Source organism: Aspergillus pseudotamarii (assembly GCF_009193445.1).
Source record: "Aspergillus pseudotamarii strain CBS 117625 unplaced genomic scaffold BDV38scaffold_8, whole genome shotgun sequence".
Classification (NCBI taxonomy): domain Eukaryota; kingdom Fungi; phylum Ascomycota; class Eurotiomycetes; order Eurotiales; family Aspergillaceae; genus Aspergillus; species Aspergillus pseudotamarii.
In genome coordinates this window covers 111901-131131 of record NW_022475022.1, presented here as the reverse complement: position 1 = coordinate 131131, position 19231 = coordinate 111901, and the positions used below count along the sequence as shown (strand labels likewise).

The 19231-nt window shown below is 46.7% G+C and overlaps 8 protein-coding genes across 8 annotated transcripts; 5 read left to right on the top strand and 3 right to left on the bottom strand.

Annotated features, from left to right (window-relative positions):
* Window positions 1-1910: 1910 nt before the first annotated feature.
* Window positions 1911-3237, top strand: BDV38DRAFT_296763 (sterol desaturase family protein; the record flags this gene model as incomplete). The annotated part of the gene is made up of 1 exon (XM_032062994.1): window positions 1911-3237. The coding sequence occupies exon 1, from the start codon at window positions 2191-2193 to the stop codon at window positions 3235-3237; it is 1047 nt and encodes a 348-aa protein (XP_031917309.1). The 5' UTR covers window positions 1911-2190.
* Window positions 3238-3995: 758 nt separating this feature from the next.
* BDV38DRAFT_268523 (M20 family metallopeptidase) lies at window positions 3996-5558 on the top strand (the record flags this gene model as incomplete). Its single annotated transcript, XM_032056785.1, has 4 exons — window positions 3996-4124; window positions 4192-4961; window positions 5054-5178; window positions 5305-5558. 4 exons carry the CDS (start codon window positions 3996-3998, stop codon window positions 5556-5558), a joined length of 1278 nt encoding a protein of 425 aa, XP_031917308.1.
* Window positions 5559-7170: 1612 nt separating this feature from the next.
* Window positions 7171-8274, bottom strand: BDV38DRAFT_279150 (putative short-chain dehydrogenase/reductase family protein; the record flags this gene model as incomplete). Its single annotated transcript, XM_032058931.1, has 3 exons — window positions 7171-7294; window positions 7354-7629; window positions 7688-8274. 3 exons carry the CDS (start codon window positions 8272-8274, stop codon window positions 7171-7173), a joined length of 987 nt encoding a protein of 328 aa, XP_031917307.1.
* A 1051-nt stretch (window positions 8275-9325) lies between these two features.
* Window positions 9326-10850, top strand: BDV38DRAFT_279149 (uncharacterized protein; the record flags this gene model as incomplete). The annotated part of the gene is made up of 3 exons (XM_032058930.1): window positions 9326-9754; window positions 9883-10041; window positions 10107-10850. 3 exons carry the CDS (start codon window positions 9326-9328, stop codon window positions 10848-10850), a joined length of 1332 nt encoding a protein of 443 aa, XP_031917306.1.
* A 469-nt stretch (window positions 10851-11319) lies between these two features.
* On the top strand, window positions 11320-12312 carry BDV38DRAFT_279148 (oxidoreductase, short-chain dehydrogenase/reductase family; the record flags this gene model as incomplete). Its single annotated transcript, XM_032058929.1, has 1 exon — window positions 11320-12312. The coding sequence occupies one exon, from the start codon at window positions 11320-11322 to the stop codon at window positions 12310-12312; it is 993 nt and encodes a 330-aa protein (XP_031917305.1).
* Window positions 12313-13391: 1079 nt separating this feature from the next.
* BDV38DRAFT_237622 (Hsp70 family protein) lies at window positions 13392-15893 on the bottom strand. The gene is made up of 9 exons (XM_032053603.1): window positions 15766-15893; window positions 15182-15696; window positions 15075-15119; window positions 14949-15021; window positions 14629-14890; window positions 14464-14566; window positions 14274-14407; window positions 13999-14212; window positions 13392-13931 (listed from the first exon to the last, which is right to left on the bottom strand). The coding sequence occupies exons 1-9, from the start codon at window positions 15851-15853 to the stop codon at window positions 13554-13556; spliced, it is 1812 nt and encodes a 603-aa protein (XP_031917304.1). The 5' UTR covers window positions 15854-15893; the 3' UTR covers window positions 13392-13553.
* A 298-nt stretch (window positions 15894-16191) lies between these two features.
* On the top strand, window positions 16192-17861 carry BDV38DRAFT_237620 (uncharacterized protein). Its single transcript, XM_032053602.1, has 2 exons — window positions 16192-17172; window positions 17239-17861. The coding sequence occupies exons 1-2, from the start codon at window positions 16245-16247 to the stop codon at window positions 17628-17630; spliced, it is 1320 nt and encodes a 439-aa protein (XP_031917303.1). The 5' UTR covers window positions 16192-16244; the 3' UTR covers window positions 17631-17861.
* On the bottom strand, window positions 17838-18924 carry BDV38DRAFT_237618 (uncharacterized protein). The gene has a single exon (XM_032053601.1). The coding sequence runs from the start codon at window positions 18777-18779 to the stop codon at window positions 17913-17915; it is 867 nt and encodes a 288-aa protein (XP_031917302.1). The 5' UTR covers window positions 18780-18924; the 3' UTR covers window positions 17838-17912.
* Between the last annotated feature and the right edge of the window lie 307 nt (window positions 18925-19231).

The window sequence follows — 19231 nt, the reverse complement described above, 5'->3', positions numbered from 1 at the left end:
GGATACTACTGAGAATATGCCGCAGTCTAGCTACCAGGGCTTTGAAGAACATTAATATTCACGGCTATGCGATTCTGTTGTAGTAGCTCTTGAGACAACCCCCCAGCATCTTTAGCTACTACGCTAGGATATACAAGCCATAAATACCTTCGTTTATCTCAGGAACTATGCTATTATATAGTAGTTTACTGTGGCCAGGATACGTAGGCATATATTGCATAAGATTACTAATCATGAGCTGTAAATTTTATTGTAAGATTTTATATAGCACAGTATTAACATCATAAGCAGCTCTTGGACCTAAAGACGAACGCTGATTCTACAGAGAGTATTATACGAAACTAAGCAGCATAATACTCCATAATGCTTCTTGCAGCTGGTCCTTTAGTCACGTGAGTATATCGCATGCCCCACTTTTTCCCTTCGCTGGCAAGGGCAAGGACGGCTCCAGGTGATCGATCTGCTGAATGACTATGAGTCCAATCTCCATGCTATGTCTTCCAGGAAACAACACGTTTGAATGTTTCTTTCCTACATCTTTTGTTAGGTGTTACCTCTCGAAGCGCGACAATTGTATGAAGACTGGCGATAGTACGCAACATGTCCAGAGGGAGCCAATCGATGCACCCGAAAAGGACTAATGCATTTCAAGAGGGGGGGCGGCCTTGAGAATCGTATGCAGCCATCTGCTGAGCTAGAAATACTTGAATATCTTTATTATTGCAGATGTACATGAGGTTCCCTGTACGTTTTCCTTTTTGGTTACAGTTCCTATCATATCAGGTTTCTTGGGCTTCTTCAGGTGCTGTGAGGCAGCTTGTAGAAGTATAGGATCTGACTGACTCTGTGGCCTGTGGTAAGATTCGCTATGAGTACTTAATACATTATTGGCATCCATAATTCATGGTTAGATAGTTAGCCACACATGGGCCAAGTTGACATAAGTTCCGCCAGGCCTAGAAAGAAAGCACAGAAACACCACTAGTCTGTGTGGTAGATGAGCAAATGATATTTGCAAAATATTGAAACAACAATAATAATAAAATGTGCAAAGACAGGAAAAAGAAGAAGCAAAGCAGATTCAGAAAATATATGACAACCGGTGCTCGTTCAGATCACCGAATTTATTTAGGTAATGATTCTTCATACGGGTTCAACCCTAGTATTTAGAACGAGGATAGTGAGGGTGCATAATATCATCTACACATCGAAAAGAATGGCGAAAACGATACGACCACTATAGGATGGTAGTCTCGGGTAATTATTTGCACTTTGGCCTTTTGTGTTTGTATCTGAATTGTTTATTGGGGCCTTTTCTTTTTTTTTTTTTTTTTTTTTTTTTTCGTCCTCTTACGTGGGAGAAATATATATATATTGAGGAAGCTAACACCGTTAGATCACAAAGTACGCCTAAACTCTGGTCGGTTCCTGCTATCGTTGAAACAAAGTAACAGCCTGTCTCATCCTAATCTTGACCAGTGCATCCTATGTTGTTTGTCCCCGCTTTATTAATATTGTTATTATTTTTTTCTTTTTTTGATGTGCTCGTCAAGGTGATGCAGGCAGATGACGTACCTAAAGTCGCCGAAGCATTTTTCCCTTGGATAAAGTTGAATTGTCAAAATAAGCTTCAAGCAAATGGTATATCGAGCAGTAAGATAAAGAAAAATTGAATCACATGAAGGAAATGACATTTCAGGTGATGATGATGAAGAACGAGTTTTGAGGCTTTACCAATTCGCAAAGCTTACTGAATTCGGTATGCTTCGCACGCTGGCCAATCAAGACAGGGAAGTGGAGACTAGCCAATACTTTGGTTGTTATCCTTTGGCCAAGACTTCAACTTCGCGTACTTTGACGGGTCTCTGGGAGATGATCATCGCTAGGATGAATATCCTCTAAGCCGGACCGCATACCAAAATGGGTGGATCTTGCAGATCTTGCCCTCTATTAACGGCAGCAAAAACATACGATTGATTGAAGGCAGGACTACTAGTCAGTAATGGATGGGAAGCTGATACAACTCGTGGGGAAATGTTGGGGAAAGTATCCACACCTCGGTTGCACTTTTATTTAGTTCACATGTTGCGCTGTTGACTAGCGTACTAGAAAAGAGGGAGTGGCCTCGAGGGCGATCAAAATGATGCCTAAATTCTTTACCCGCAGCTTCACAACACATGCCGCCTCGAGATGGCTACAATCACACGCAATCCGTTGGACTCGATGAAGTCCACTTGGCGTTCGTGGGATCGAACGCAGTGGAGCGCAGCCCACTGGCTTATCGAGACCCTCAATATACACCATATCGATCTTGATAAAGAGGTGCCGGTTCACCAGAAGACCGACAAGGTTCCTTACGCTCCAGAGCTACAATTTCATCGTTGGGTCCTCATCCACGCCAGCATCCCACTCATCATTCATCAACTCTATGTGAACTATGTCGGTCAACCCTCGGCACTGCTGGTGTTCGTCTTTTACAGCCTGTCCCTGGAGTTAATTGCTATTCACGAAATACATGTCCTGCGCCGAGTCGGACATAAGATTGGATTTTTCGATGGCGACAAGCATGCCCGTGATGGTGTGCCCGATGTTGGAGTCCGGAAGACGGCCCAGACACTCCTGTCAGTTATATTCCTTCGCCCCATGGCCACGGTAATCATCTCCTATCGCGCAGACGAAGCCCCATCCTCGATCCGATGGGGATGGCTCATCTTTGAAACCGGCGTGTACGCAGTCGTGCTGGACTTCTGGTATTACTTGTTCCACCGCTCTGCACACGAAACAGAACTCTTGTGGCAGTTCCACCGCCGACACCACCTGACAAAACATCCGAACCCTCTGTTGACGGCGTATGCGGACCTCGTACAGGAGTTCTTCGATCTTGTCGGTACACCTTTGATCACATATGGCACAATGAAGCTGATGGGGTTCCCCATGGGCTTCTACGAGTGGTGGATCTGCCAGCAATATATCATCTTTACCGAGATTTTGGGTCACAGCGGTTTGCGAATGATCGCCACTGCGGTGAATCCCTGGACCTCGTTTTTAAGGCTGTTTGATATGGAACTCTTGCTCGAGGACCATGATCTTCATCATCGCAAGGGCTGGAAGAGCAGTTATAATTATGGGAAGCAGACCCGCGTGTGGGATCGCTTGTTCAACACATGCACCACTCGTATAGAGGGACATCAAGATAATATTGACTATGTGAACACTGCGGAAATTCCATTACACTGATTTGATTCACACAGCACGCCTCGTTGAAAGGAAAAAGAACGGTTATCTTGGCATGGCTTCTCCATCTCTGAGTGATACATGTTATGAGTTCCCTCTAGGACGTGTGATTTAAAATCAATATATTTCCTGTCATGTGATGTCCTTGCGTAACCACAGCCCTTTTTCAAAAGACCTTACCTGGAGGTCATTCCTGAGCTGAACCACATAGGGATATGGATGGTTGAATCGCATCTGAGATGATGGAAGAAATTAGGTTTCAGTGTCTAGCACTCATCGGATTTCGGCGTTTACAAATGTCAGGCATATCCACGGACATTGCAGTCCGTAGTAGGTGCAACGTTAGGGTTAAAGGCGGATGTATACCATGAACTGGAAAGGTATAGATGGTTTATTAGTACGTCAATCTGGGTCTCTCTGCAGTACCGCTTAAGTTATCCAAGCTCTCAGTAAAAAGATGTGGTAACATCTTAGGTGAGCCTCATTCTAAACGCCGAAGTCCGAAATGGGTATTCATGATCTCCCTTGGAACATAAAATCATATAACGAGGATTGTGCCCTTTGTCATACCCCTTCAACTATCGTCAATTTTACTAGAGCTACCTCAATTATCCCACTGAATACCGCTGGTCGAGTGTTTTCTTTTTGCGTTACTCCGAAGAACCATATTCGTTCCACTGTCTATTACAGTTATCAGAAATTTCTTTATTGCTAAATTAGAACTACTGATAGCCTGAATTTATATGGTTTTCAGCATCAGAATGACTGAACTTACCAGTGATACGTCTGTGCTTTCTCCAACCCCTTCTCAAAAGGCCGGGGGTACTCTCGATATTATTCGGCAGGCAATCGACGCTCACGACAACCAGTTACAGTTAATTAATGAACAGGTACTATATACCTTTCTTGGGAATCCCCTCAGTGATAGTACAAATTGTCATTAACGTTTACCCACAGATACACAAGAACCCCGAGCTTGCGTATCAGGAATTTCAGGCACATGACAATATAACAACCCTGCTTGAAGACCTTCGGTTCGTGGTAAAGAGGCATGCATATGGTCTCGAGACTTCTTTTGTAGCAGAATATGGAAGCGGGGGGCGGGTTGTGGCCTTCAACGCCGAATATGATGCCCTCCCGGGAATTGGCCATGCATGTGGTCATAACCTTATTGCGACCTCCTCGATAGGCGCCTTCCTCGGTGTGGTCGCCGCGCTAAAGGCATCTATGCTTGCTGGTAGAGTTCGGCTGATTGGCACACCGGCGGAGGAAGACGGTGGTGGTAAGATCAAGCTCATCAATGCTGGAGCATACGAGGACGTGGATGCGTGTCTTATGGTTCACCCTGCTGCACATAAACGGTTCCCAGAGGGTGTCACAGGTGTTTCATATGTCAAGTCTAATGCAATTGTCAAATTCAGTGCCCGCTTTACTGGCCAACCAGCTCACGCGGCAGGAGCACCGTGGCAAGGTGTCAATGCGCTTGATGCGGTCTGTTTATCATACAATGGTGTTTCAATGCTAAGGCAACAAATACAACCCCATGAGAGAATTCATGGCGTGATTGTCGAGGGTGGAGTGAAGGCTAATGTTATCCCGGCCAGTGGAACTGTGGACTACTTTTGTCGAAGCACCAGTTTGGAAGAAGCCGAAGCTCTGAAGGCGAGAGTTATAAAATGCTTTGATGGGGCTGCCATCGCAACAGGCTGTTCGGTTGAATATGAAACGTGAGTAAAACGTGCAACCCAGTCGTGATTGCCATCTTTAGCACTGGTATCAAAGAAGACCAAAATTGTTAACGGGGTTCCATTTACTGCAGTCGCGAGGCGTACGCGGATCTCAGACCAAACAAGACTCTTTGTGAGAAATACGTTGATGCGATGGAGACTCTTGGCTTCCCAGTTGCAAGCTCTGGAGCCACGCAGCCCGGTTCAACTGACATGGGTACGTGATTGCTTTCTATGATTTGAAATTTTTGATATGACGCTTTACCTTCCGATATGCATTGATTCAATATTCAGTCCTGGCAGAAGGCCCAAGCAAACATACTAATTGTCATATGCACTCCAGGCAACGTAACGTACGTCTGTCCTGGGTTCCATGGCGGGTTCGCTGTTCCGGCCGACCCAGGTGCATTCAACCACACTCCTAGCTTCACCAAGGCAGCCGGAACAAGTAAGGCTTATGAACTCGCCATAAGAACTGCGAAGGGGATGGCTCTTGTGGGGTGGGATGTCCTGTACGATGATAGTGTAGCGGATAGAATCAGAAATGACTTTGAGGAGGATAAGAAGAGTCGGAAGGCGTCTCGTCATATTGGTTAAGGTGTGGTGATAGTGGATAGTAAGGAGCAAAACAGCCTTCGCTTGTCTTCCGCTAGTTTGTAGAGCTGACTTCAATTTATTATACGCCATTTTTTGATCTTGCAGTATTATCCGTATGAAGCCTGATAGTAGAAGTTGGTTATATGCACATATCCAGGTCGCGAATTGATACATCAGTCAGATCTGACAGATAGGTTAGAGCAATTCTGACAGGTGGACCCCTGCAAAGACACTCGTATATGTCTTTGGCTTTTGGGACACGTTAGGTTAGAGTCCTTTAGAGGACAAGGAATACTCATATGTTATTAAATTGTAAATGAAGAGATGAATAGTGACCTGGGAGAAGCCTTCGATAGCTGTTCTCTATTGCTAATCAATCAGTGACAGCTCGCACTATGGCGTTTGATGTGTCTGTCCTACTCGGATCAACTCCAGGCCTGTGCAATATTTGAGTAAAGCGGCAGATCAAACATACCAAAGCCGGGGTTGCCTACAAAGTGACACTGTGACAGGAGTCCAAGCCGCATTCTAATGTGATTGTAAGCTGCAGAGTAGTCATGTTAGTTATGCGTTGAGAGGGGATAACTATTACATAACTGTGTAGCTCACATGGGCTAATCCCGCACTATAAGCTCTAGGTTTCTGTCTTCTCTCCACTCCTATACTCTTACACTACATCTTCATCAGAAGTACTCAACTATAGTACATCATGGCGGAGAATGCGGGAGATTCAGCACCAAGTACTGTGTCTACTGCCAAAAATTCCTTTAACCATCCAAAACGTGTCATCTTACAACTCCGTCGAAACAACTGGCTCCCCAAACTTTGCTTCGAAGATTTAGATGATGCTATTAGAGTATATCTGGTATCTTCAGGGTGTTCAGTCGATGGACCTAGCCAAGATATTCATAGTATACATTGAGGACTGCCATACACGATGGTATTAGGATTCTTCTATATAACTATTGATCTTCACAAGGGTCTGCTTGGGAATCCTGATATAAATCGGGTGCAGCACGAGCTGTATTGTATTCACCGGGCTGAGAACGGTATAATGTATGGGTATACTATATCACACACTTTTATCTTCTGAGAATTTAGCTAATATCTATATAGGTCAGTCCGCAGGTTTCGGAACCCACTTAAAGAGCAGAGTGTGCTACGAAGGATAAGAATCTGCAGTGATATAATGTACCAATTGGAGCATATTGAGTCTTGGCTAGGCCCATTAATGGTGAGAAAGTCAAGTCTTTGCGAGATCTATCAATGGGGAGATGATTGAGTCTGTGCTAGGCATCTGGAAGACAAGCAGTCTTTTGTCAATTTCAGCAAGCTATATGAAGTATAATGCCTTATGTTGGTAGGGGATTCCAGTAGATAAGCGGTCCCACAAACACTTGGTTGTTTACGCTCAGATAGTTTCCGCGGGAGAGGCTATTTTTCCAATATTATGAAGACTTACATTCTTCCATGAAACACGGAGTAATGGTCAAATGAGACTATAACTTAGCATGATAGATTTGTACCTAGCTAGTAGTTCTATAATATCCCCACATCCCGTTACTGAAATAATCGTTTCCTTTGCCTTTCAAGGACGATCAATCGACAATATTCAATTGATGTTTTGTTGAATACATCCAGGATTCACGGATTCTAGTTCTTTTGCAATAGCCTCCCAGGCGTGCCTCTGCCATTTCTTTCCCTCATCATTTGTCACCCATTGAGGTACCACACTCCTAGCGTGCCAAGAACATCAGTATTGACAACAATCCATTTTCAAATCAAGTTCACTTACTCTCCGTTTTCGCAAGAATGAAGAAAGCATCCATGGCTCTCTATACCTGCCACGGCTCCATGAAGGAGTGTACGGCTACCGTCCTCCGCAGTCCGCCCAGACTGTGCAACAAAATTGGCCACGTTCTCCTGTACTTCAGCTGGCGCGTTGCGGCTTATCTCGGTCTTACATAGTCCTGGGCAGACTAGGTTCATAACAACACCTGTGCGTACTACCGGGACTAAGGTTGCCAGATGACGGACAGCCAAGGTCAGCATGAGCTTGGTAAGGGGGTATCTAGTGGTTTGTGTCAGCTGTCAAGCGTTTAGCGATGTTTAGTGAGGGGAAGACTCACAGTCCCATCATATCCATATCTTGGGAATCCATCTTAGCTAGTGGCGCATCATGAATATTCTTCCAAGCTTCCTGACAGTCAAACCCAGTAACACTGGTCACGAACACCAGACGAGGCATGGTTCCGTAATGCTGAGCACTGTCTCTCAGCTTTGGCAGGATGAGCATAGCAAGTAGAACCGTGCTTAGCACATTAACGGTGACGGGTAATGGGTGGCCCTCCGCCTCCATACGCTGCGACAATGCCACTCCCGCATTCTCAATGACGGCATCAATTCGATCAAGCTCTGTTGTTGCCCTCCGTGCAAACGCCTTCACAGAGTCATAGCTGGCAAGATCAAGCAGCCAAACCTCAGCCACACCAGTTTTTCCAGTGGATGTCTCAATGTCGTCTTTGGCCCTGTGACCAGCGCTGAGATTGCGCACCGCGAGGATCACTCTTTTAGCACCAGCACTAACCAGGTGCCTGGCTGCTTCCAAGCCCAGTCCACTGTTGGCACCGGTCACAATGTAGGTCCTCCTTGAACAGGTCTCGGGCGTCACCAGGAGGGGAAGACCGCGACGTTGAGTTGCGACAGTGGCAGACATGACTGTGATGTGCTCTTCAAGGTATGGTAAGTATAAGGCAAAGAGATCGTGTGATGTTGACCTTGACTCTGTACTCGTTCCGCAGCAGGGGGGTATTTATATGACATTATGAATCCTACGTTTTAGGTTTTTACAGAGTTAACGAACCAATGACAAACAGATTTTGTCTCATACTATGCGTAACTAACCTGCAGGGTGAGGTGTTCTCTTCGCAACCTTTCCTTATCTTTCCATTTCTGTACAGCGAAGACCGATATGCCCGGCAACTACGCCACGTACACAGATGTGGAAAAACAATCTCACTCGGGATATACTTTCCCATTGGTTAGGCAATTGCGTATACACGTTCGTTCCATGGTTCCTAAGAATTCAATTTCGCCGGGAAATCTTCAGATCCGAGACGGAATCCGGCAGTCTACAAGGCCGGAGAAAATAAACTAGAAAACCATATTAGATTGCTGTGGTGGGGATCATTGCTCTAGAATTAGCTTATAATAGCTCAAACTCTTATTAGACAGTTTCAGGCTTTCAGCAAGCCCCACCTCGCACTTACAGCCCTTTATGGTTTAGGCGAAGGATCTCCAAGCCGCGTATGAAATTAGGTTAAGAAGGCTATTAACTTATTAATAAGCCCAAAACTTAACTTGTCACCAGTCAGACTAAGGATGAATTGAGCTACCGATATGCTGCCTGAGAGAAACTGTCAATCTCCACCAAAAGTAACCAGGAAATTGTTGTACACTGCCTGAAGATTTTTTTGCTATCGAGAAACATCATTGTGACTTGGAACTTTAAGGAACATATCGAATCACATAGAAAAGCCTTTTTTCCACTATGGTCAACGCTGGTAGGCGATCAAAATGTTGTTTCACGTGTCGCCAACGACGCGTCAAGGTGCGGCAACTCTTCGAAAATGTGCTCTTAACCACCAAGGGTTTCAGGCTGACCGTAGCTACTCTTTGCACTCTAGTGTGATCTGCAAAGACCACATTGTCGGCGTTGTACGGATGGCGGACGTACCTGTCCCGGCTACCCGGAGAGCTGGGATGTCATGCTTCGCAAGCAGAACACTTTCGCTGAGAAAAAGGTCCAGATGCGGGTGGAAAAAGTCATGAGCGTTAGGAGACGCGAACAGCAAGAGAGACGGGTAGTCAGCCGCATCCCATGCGGAGTTCGCTTCCCTGCCGAGCTCTACAGCTGGAGCCATTTCTACAGGGATTATGCAATTGACTCTGGGTTTACATTCTTGAATATTCTCCCGGGTTTCTATACCAACAGCTCGTCAGCGTGCTGCCAGGAAGCACTCCACTCCGTTACCTTGGCTAGCCTAGCTCGCCAACGTCAGCAGTCCGAATTGATGGTAAGGGCAAGGTGGCACTACGGTAAGGCAATTACAGCGCTTAACTTGGCACTGAATGATCCGGTTATGACTGCTGACGATTCGGTTCTCATAACGTTACTTACACTTTCACTCTTTGAGGTAAGCTATCGTATTTATCCAGTTGGTCTTGTCCTGTCGGCTGTTTGATGCTCCCCTTAGTGTACACGTGCGTAGCAAGGAGACTCAATTTGAGGTACTAAGTTGTCCCACTTGCTAATTGTGGCTAGACAATTGTACCAGAGTCTTTGGAGACAATGATGTCTGATGTTGACTACCACTGCCATATCCATTTCCGTGGAACGTTGCTCCTCCTTCGATGGCGGGCTGAGCGGGGCCAAAATTCGGATCTGGACAAGCGCGTTTTTGCATTCTTCTCTTACATTTGTGTACGTATCTAGTCAACCCATCGGAGTCCATTCATGACCAATGAACCACTAACACGGGTATTCAGTTCATGAGTATCTTCGTGAATCACGAGTCAGGCGACTCGAAGTGGTCAGCCCTAGAGAAATTCACGGCTCCGTGGATGGATGGCCCCCTCTTAGAGCCAGTTCTGAGTCGGGCCGTTGAGTTTAGGAGACGGATCCGAGTTCCACTGACCGAAATGGGCCATGGCACATCTAGATTGGAAGTGCTTTCTAAGCTGATCAGGGACGGGGTTAGTATTAGTGACGATCTTGAAGCTGTAGCCACTGGTGTCCAATGCTCCACAGCGACAGAGCAACAGCCAACCGCATTTAATTGCCTTCTCGAGGTCTCTACCAAAACGGCACAGGCGATTGCGAGAAGTCTATATCGAACTATTAGGTACCACATCATAGAGTTAGTCATGGGCTTCATAATGGCGCTTGAAGCGGACGGCGAGGAGCATAAGGGGACTCATACGCCCCATAAACTAGCTGATCATCATCCCTTCTCGCATAATGCGCCTGTAATAATTCTTGAGCAAATATGCGAGGAAATTTGTGCTGTTCTTGGCTTCCACAGCGCGAGCGGTATGGAGGAAGAAAAGACCGGAATGGCTTATCGATCGTTTGGCATGTTTTTCCCTATGGTTGTTCTCTTATTCTCTTCGTTAGTTGGGGCAAGGAAGAAAGTCTGGCTCCAAGAAAAACTTCAGTTCATCGGCGAGACGAGCGGCCTCGGTCTGGCAACCTACGCAGCTGGAAGAGCTGCCTTAATGTCTAGAATATAATTATCAGCTTGGACAATGCTAAAAATGAATATGTCACTGGTCAGCAGCAAAGGCAGTCATATCGAGTTTGGTTCGCACGAAGAACCCGAAATGGTTTGGTGCGCTTTTACTTTGGTCTTGCTTCAGACCCACAGTATGAATCTACACACGGACGTATAGACTATGAAGGTTACCATTAGTTCCTCGCACCAAGGGACAGATTTGGTTTAGTGAACATGTGTGCACCAGCTGACAAGGGTCCTGTCCAGATTCTAAATTTGTGCTAGGAGCCCTGAGTGCCTACACCAACACTATCCCCTTGTTGGGGCGACAGGCATATGAAAGGGCTATAAAAGGGCCAGAGACACTTCTATCTGTGACTTATGCTCACACATTCTCAATTCAAGCATCATTCTACCATATTTTCTACAATCACACATCGGCAACTTTCCCAGCGCTTTTGTGCATAGCCAAATCCATACCAATAGCCATGGCACCCACTTTCAACGAAGAGACAAGGGCCAGTGATCTTGTCCGCCACTATAGCCCTCAGATTTCTGGCAAGACCATTTTGATCACCGGTGTCTCCCCAGGTAGCCTTGGTGAAAGCTTCGTCAAGCAAGTTGCCGTCGCACACCCTGCAACTTTTATCCTCGCCGGTCGCTCAATCCCCAAGATGCAGGGCCTCATAGAGGAACTCAGCAATACGAACCCACGCATCACAGTCAAGCCTCTCGCGCTTAACCTGCTCTCATTCGCCGATGTCCGCAAAGCAGCCGAAACCGTCAATTCCTGGACCGACGTGCCGAACATAGACGTCCTCGTCAACAACGCCGGCATCATGGCCGTGCCCTACAAACTAACCGAGGACGGCTTCGAAAGCCAGTTCCAAACAAACCACCTCAGCCACTTTCTCTTCACCAACCTTATCATGGGGAAGATCCTGGCCTCGGAGACCCCGCGCGTGGTCCTCGTCTCAAGTGGCGTGCACCGCATCGGCCATATCCGCTGGTCAGATTATAACTTCAGCGAAGGCAAGACCTACCAGAGGTGGCTGTCCTACGGCCAATCCAAAACGGCTAATGCCCTGATGGGTCTCGCACTGGCTGAGAGACTCGGCTCCCGAGGCCTCCTAGCCTTTCCACTCTGTCCGGGTACCAGTTTCACGAATCTTTCGGCCCATGGAAAGGATGATTTGGTCGCCTTTGCGGCAGATCTTACGGAGATGGACAATATTTATGGCAATAAGTGGTTCTGCGGCATGCCGAACTTGAAGTTCAAGGATTTGGATCAGGGCGCGGCGACGCATGTTTTTGCTGCTTTCGATACCGGCATTGTGCAGCGTAATGGCGCTTTCCTGAGTGATTGCCACATTGCAGATCCGCATGAGGAGGAGGTTTACCCGTGGGCAACGAGCAAGGTTGACGCAGAGAGACTGTGGAAGTTGAGTGAGAAACTTGTTGGTCAGGAGTTCAACTATTAACCATGACATATGCTGGATGATACTATCTTCCTCCTAGGCTGGGCGCGGCTAGGGTGGCTGATCTCCTTTCTACCTCTCTATGTCATTCCGTTGACTATAGAAATATTGAAATGTCTAGGTTGTGAATTGATGTACGGAGAAATAGCACATCATAGTGACATTCATCTATATATGTTTTTGCCACAGTATTATATTCGTCATACACCGTCAAAAGCCTATGCATTGACGGGACCAGTTACAGTTGAATTTTAAATCTCATTCTCGTAATATTCCTACATCAGATCAATAAGCAAATACAAAAAGGGTGTATATCCGACATTTGTAGGCCTCTATTATATATGGTTCGAACCTGTTTTGTTGGTTGCAGTGAGGTCACGTGGCCGGATAGACATTGGCCTGGCACAATGGCTGAAGCGCAATTTTTGATAAAGTGTCACCGTCATTCAGTTCTGCTGGCTTTATCGAAGCGAATCGCTCGGTGGTCAAGCTCCTAGTTGTTCCGTTTTGTATACCATGTAGTTAGATTCAATCAACTACTATAGTATCATTCATCATCGACCTGATCATCGACCAATCATCGTATTCGGCTCCCTGGAGGACGATTACGTATGGGACCGGGTTTATATAAATCATAGGAACATACTTTTCTTGTATCTTCTTTATCTGACCTGAGAGGGTAGTATGGCAATGGTCAGCATCACCAAGGCCAAATACTTATAATTCCGGTTAGCGATCTGCGCATAACGTAAAGGATCGGATTCTACATCTCGGAGACATATGGTCCTCCTCCGAAAAGGCAGCCTTGTTCAGGTTGGCTGAAGGCTAGGTTGACGGGCCTGGCACATATCTTTATTCCTAGTCACAGGATTACCGAGTCAATCTGTATCAATTCAATAATCTAGGCTTCAAAGTCTCAGGTTCATGCTACAGGGTTCTATAATTCCTGTTTCCTGCACTACTATCACTGGCCTAAGTAAATATAGGGGAGTTCACACATGGGAGACCTTTATACAGAACCATACTCAGCATGAAATGGTTGCAACTAAGAAAGACTTTATATCTCACGCAACTCAGTATGTTGTGACTAGAGCTGGCAAACTTGACAAATGGACCATTGTTGGTAGTACGCTGAGAAATAATTGGTTCTATATCTGTAACTGTACATTTGCATTACATGCATTCCTTCCTCAACATGCTGGGCTGAATAGATTATACATGCGTCTAGTATGCTATCCAAGCATCTATTCTTCTAATCCTTGTGCAGGCATCCAGCTCACAGCAATTGGTTCGTGTTTACCGCTTAGAATCCTCTTATCTTTGGACCATAGCTGGAAAGACAGGTCGGCAGGTCCAACAACAACCTTTACCTCGAACACCGTTCGCCAAAATGCAGGCTTCATGCTGTACCAGTGACGATTCTTTAGCTTCTTATCGACAGCATCCACAGAAATATCGAGGCAGCAGACTTTTTGGACACCCTTTTCTCTCATGTTGTATGGTAGAATGTCAGGGGGTAAGGTTGACATGACGATTTGTACCCTCCAGTGGTCATTCTCCCGGCCGGGGTCTACCTTGAGCTGAAACTCTTTTGTTATACCGGTGTATGGGATTGGGGAGCCCTATATCGTGATCAAGTCTGAGTAAATATGGAGTGTTCGCCTGGCATACAAAAGGATAGTTGCTTACCTGAATTATCAACCAGTCAATCTGATCCACGGCAAACATGTTGTTATCTCGGGGATCCAAACGTACTGGTTCCCCAACATGTTTATTCGGGTCATAGAGCTTGTCGCACATGATCCCGTAACTTACAGGGGCACATCTTGACCCAAATGTGACTACCCCACGTTTTATACGCTGAATTCGATCTAGAACGAGACCATGGACCACTACAAGTTGCCTGTCAAAAGGAAGGATAACATCAGTATGCTAACATGTCTAGGCCAGCCTGATTTACTCACGGTTCATCTGCGAGAAGAACTTGCATGTCTTCCGCATTCGGGTGCTTATACTCGGCTGAACTACCGAACCTGTCTATCAAACATTGCCTTATGTACGGGGAACTTCCGAAACCTCCTGAGAGAACGAGGTACGTCTATTTCGCCGTAAGCTATTTGCAGTTGAATATTAGTAGTGATGAGGCGTACATACTATTTGGTCTCCAGGATACTTAGCGTGCATTCTCTTGATATGTCCGTCCAGCAGAGTACACATTTTATTAACCATCAAATCAAAACAATCCTTGATCTCTTCCCTAAAAATATATTAGCTGCTAATACCAATCACCCGTTGGTAATGAACTAGAGTAGAAGTTACCATGCAATATGCATTTGACCATTGTAGATCTCCGCTTCTGGTAAGTCCAGTATAGTTCCTAAAGTTGGAACGTCGAGCTTCAACCATGGCGTTAATATAGCGTCTGTACCAAAGGCGCATTTCAACCGTTGGAAACGTCCTGAAGTCATGATCCATGCTGCATCACTGGGCGAGAGTTCTAAATGGTCACGGACCTTTTCCAGCCTTTGGCAAATGAGGTGGTGGATTTTTCTATCAATAAAAACAGAGCCAATCGGTTGTCCTATTGGCTTGTTAACTCGAGGTCTTCAAACATTCACGATAGTCTAGGCGTGCCATACCTTCAACGTGGCCCAATTGCTCCAGTCTAGTTGGCTCACCCCGGGTTGAAATAAGCTTTAGCACATTCACGTCCTAAATCATATATTAGAATGCGGCCATGAACTCCTGCTAATGGGCTAACCAACCGTAGTGCCTCCACCTGCGTCACAGACAAGAATGGTATCATCTACCTACAAAAAGACTTTTAAATTTCGATCAATAATACATAATAAGGTCACCCATAGTTACGTACCATATAATGTTCATTCCCGGCATACACGGCCGCTGCCTCTGCTTCGGTGAGACCTATAACAGCGCGGTGGCGCGGCGTCTTTGTGTTAATGACGCGTTCAAGAATAGCCCGTGTTTCTTCAACCATCCGTACATCTTTCCATGTCGTGGGCACACTAAAAAGAAATTCCACTTGGCGCGAGCCAAATTGTGGGACGGTAATATTGAAGTGGGATACTACGTGTTGATATATGGACAGGATGTAGTCCTGAAACCAGCGTTGGGCCTCCTGTCGAGTAGGGCCTCCCCGAGTTTCATCTTGATGCTGAGGCGCAAGGTGTAGCTTGAAGAACTCCTTGATATCTGACCCCTTCACTTCTGGATCGCACTTGAATCCCCAATTTTGAACTTTGCCTGATTCAGTAGAATACTCAATGGAGGTAGGGACTTTATTTGCGAGCTCTCCTGGGAGCCTTCCCGGCCAACGCTGGATTGTCTTTGGGGGTAACCATTCTGGGCCACAGGAATACGCGACCCCTATGTAGTGGACCATCGAGCGAGGGTCAGTTCGAGTATCTGGGTTACATCAGGGCCGTATGTGTGTACCTGTATAGGTCATCCCAAAATCTATTCCTACCACAATATCTGGCGTCCAGCACTCTGGAAAGCCTTCCACAACTTCTTTATCGCCCATTCTTAAAATTCGGAAAGATACCAATTTCTGGCGGTGCTGGTAGTGGTTTAGAAATCATGTTCTCGTGAAGGCCTTAAGTGGGTCGTGCTCTGAATTTGAATGGTTTCCCTACCCCCGACCCGAGAGTGCGCCACTTCTTCCCCTGACAAGGGTATAGGGAATTCCCTCCAAGTCCACTGGCGCCAAATACCCAAGAAGGATCCGTCATAGCGCTATGTTACTAGTGGTAACAACCTTCGCCGTGGCCTTACCCCGACTGTTAGCGCTGGTGCTCTGATTTGGCCCTTCGCCCGACGCTTAAATACACCGAAAGATCCGGTCGCGAACCGGGGCGTGAGCGAGATTCTACTCTGAGAACCCCGACTTGTGATTTCGAGCAGCTTATTCCGCGATGGATGAGATACTATGGGCTCGACAAGTAGCAACCCCAACCACGGCTTCGGCTAGTACAACCTCTTCCCCCCAGGCTGCAAATCTTGAAACCGCTCTTCCTTCCTCACCTGGTGCCAATCCTACGTCGAGCTTAGCAAACACACCCGGAAACTCCGAAGCCGCTCTTCCCTCGTCATCTGTTGTCAATCCTACCTCGAACTCGGAATCCAGCAGCGTCGCAGATGCTACAAGTAGCTTCTTTGCCACGTCAGCCCTGCAGTCGTCCTCGAGTTCTGAGTCTAGTAGTGTTGCAACCGCTTCAAGCACTTCCGATATACAGCATCCGAGCAGTGGACTAAGCGATGGGGGCCTTGCGGGCGCAATTGTAGGGTCTATCTTAGGGACCTTTATCTTCACGCTACTGGGCGCTTTCCTTTTCTTTCGTCGCGGTAGACAGAACAAGTCCCACTCCGAGAGGACCCTAGTGACATCCCCGGACATCACGAAAGGACTGGAACAGACCTACTCTCACCCTATTCAGTCATCACTGCTGTCCACGAACGGGACACAGGCATCTCATTCAGTTCCTGTCGGGGCACAATATCTCAACTTAAGCGCATATATCCCACAACCGGCAGATGACGGTACTGTGTCTTCGCGCATCCAGACTTTATTTGATCAGGCCAGTCTTCATGTCGACAACTATTACTCTACAAGACTTACTAAGCTCGAATTGTCGCAAGACGTCACCCATAGCATCGAACACTATGATTCCACTTTCCTGCCCGCTCCGCTTACCACCATGCTCTCTAACTCAAGGGCGAAAAGGAGCGTGCTCACCCATGTCTTGGTTCGAAAGTTACTGCAAGCCATTCAGCCCGGGAATGAACCAGAGTGCTTGCTTCCGGTGCTTTACGCGTCAGGTCCACGACTGACGCCAGATAACGGTAAGATGTGACCTCGTCCGACTCTACATTTGGATCCCATTTAGCGTAGCTAACTATGTTTCTTAGGTGACGACCGTGCTATATTCGCTTGGCGAATGCTCACGGCATATCTCCATAGGGCAGGAGGTCCGGGCCAGGAAACAATTCCTATTGACCCTCCAGAAGATGCAATAAGGTCTTTTGCCGAGGATTTCACCTCGACGTTTGCACCATACAGTGACTCTCAGTTCCCGGATTCAGACCGGTTTGCACACCTAACCAGGGTGTTTAGAGCAGCGTCTGATCTTGGAGCGTGGCTGTTCTCTCAACCGTGCACCTTTGACTTTCGCTGGGATACAAGTTCAACCCCACCAGGCCAGACTGTCGTACTTCCGGCGGTGGTGAAGGTGTCCGATGAGTTGGGTCAGCGGTTGTTGGCGCCTCAGACGTTGGTGGAGAGAACTGTTGCTCGGATTTAAGAGGAATTTTCCTCACGGATTGGTAGACTCGCTGACGCGTATTGTATTCTGTCTGAAATTTGTATACGTGATATTTCGTGATGAGCTATTTTATCTTGCGACGATTTGTTGGGAATGATTCGAGTAAACTAGGATCGTTAGTTATTCTGTGACGGTGTACAACCCATAATTCGCTGCAAAGAAAGCTGGTTATATACACACACAGAGAAGAAAAAAAAAAAAAAGAAAAAAGAGATGAAGAGAGAAACAGAAATATCGAAGGTCAAATATATAGATTGTACCTTAGACATCACCGTCAAACTGACGCGCTATGTGAACAACAGACCGCTTACTCTCAGCAATGGACCCTCTCGACCGACGCCAAGCCAATAAATCATCTATTTCGCAGTCCACAGTACCAGGGGCTAGTGTACGCTTCTCGGTGGCTTTACTGACCACGGATTCCAGCTTCGTGGCACCGGAAACCATGACCATCTCTTCAATCGGCCTGTGAACACGGTACTCCAATCTGTTTCCACTAGGAGCCAATATCTTGCCCTGAACTGGCTCAGTAGGTATGACCTCCAACTCGCTAACCTCAAGAGAAACACTCGAAGATACCCCAGCATCAAGCTCATATGTCCTCTCAGATGTGGACAACGAAAGATCCACCTGCCGGAGATAACTCAAAACTCCGATCAGGCTACGATGACACGCCAGCAACCGCTGAGTTTTATTGATCGTGCGCTGACCATCCCGATACTTCCAGCGCAATTGTGTCCGCAGACTCAGCCTCCCATTGCCGATCTCTAGCTCTATGCGGATCGGCTCTAAGAGCACGGCTATATCGTGCGCTGCATCCGTGATGTCGGAGATCGTGGAGTTTATCCAGGTCTTCTCGGCGGGATCTAAAAGCGAGGCTTTGAGCTGTCGCAGACGTTGGGCTTCCTGGAGCTGTGTGCGGATATGCTTTGTTATCTTGAGGAGCTCGGCTGCTTGTTCGGTTGCCGAAGATGATTGTTTCGGGGCTTGCAAGGATGTAGTGGGTGATATGGAGGTGAGTACTGGTGATGATGATGCGTCTTCGGGTTGGGCTGTTGATGATTCGGATTGACTTAAGCTTGGGCGTCCTGGGTAGAAGAATCGTGAGCGTTTTGCTGATAGTGCCATTGAGGGTTGAAGGTGGAGGATTAGAACTTAGGGCTGGTTTGAATGTATTGGGTTATGCGGCGGTGGTGGGGATAAGAGAATGGTTTGAAGCACTCATGTGCAAGGTGACATTGTCAATTATTTCTGTTCTTATTTACAAGGTTCCCCTCAGTTTTCCCTTTTCTGGTATTAGAGACTTATTTTTGGGTAAACAGGGATATAACCTCATCTAGACTCGGCCCGGACCTAGAGACGCTCGCTGGTGGGTGGAGATTCCCCTATTACGCTAGGGCACCTAGGTCCGCTTTTGCTATTTATTATTGGTCTTTCAATTACGGGTCCTGGTGGTTGAACCATTCACTTTACTAGGTTCGTGCATGGATATATTCCTGCGTTCCTGTCTGACCTAGATCCCACATAGTGATAACCTGTGTTACTGGTACGTGATACACTAGCTTCGTAAATAGGCCGCG

Bases quoted from the DNA above. Each gene is read 5' to 3' on its own strand.
- BDV38DRAFT_237622 (XM_032053603.1), bottom strand. From the start codon at position 15,853: ATGGGCGATAAAGAAGTTGTGGAAGGCTTTCCAGAGTGCTGGACGCCA. The intron at 14,213-14,273 runs GTGAGTAAATCA...TCCTTTTGACAG, and splicing joins GTTCTTCTCGCAGATGAACC to GCAACTTGTAGTGGTCCATG. The intron at 13,932-13,998 runs GTAAGCAACTAT...ATCACGATATAG, and splicing joins TTGACTGGTTGATAATTCAG to GGCTCCCCAATCCCATACAC.
- BDV38DRAFT_237620 (XM_032053602.1), top strand. From the start codon at position 16,245: ATGGATGAGATACTATGGGCTCGACAAGTAGCAACCCCAACCACGGCT. The intron at 17,173-17,238 runs GTAAGATGTGAC...TATGTTTCTTAG, and splicing joins ACGACTGACGCCAGATAACG to GTGACGACCGTGCTATATTC.
- BDV38DRAFT_237618 (XM_032053601.1), bottom strand. From the start codon at position 18,779: ATGGCACTATCAGCAAAACGCTCACGATTCTTCTACCCAGGACGCCCA.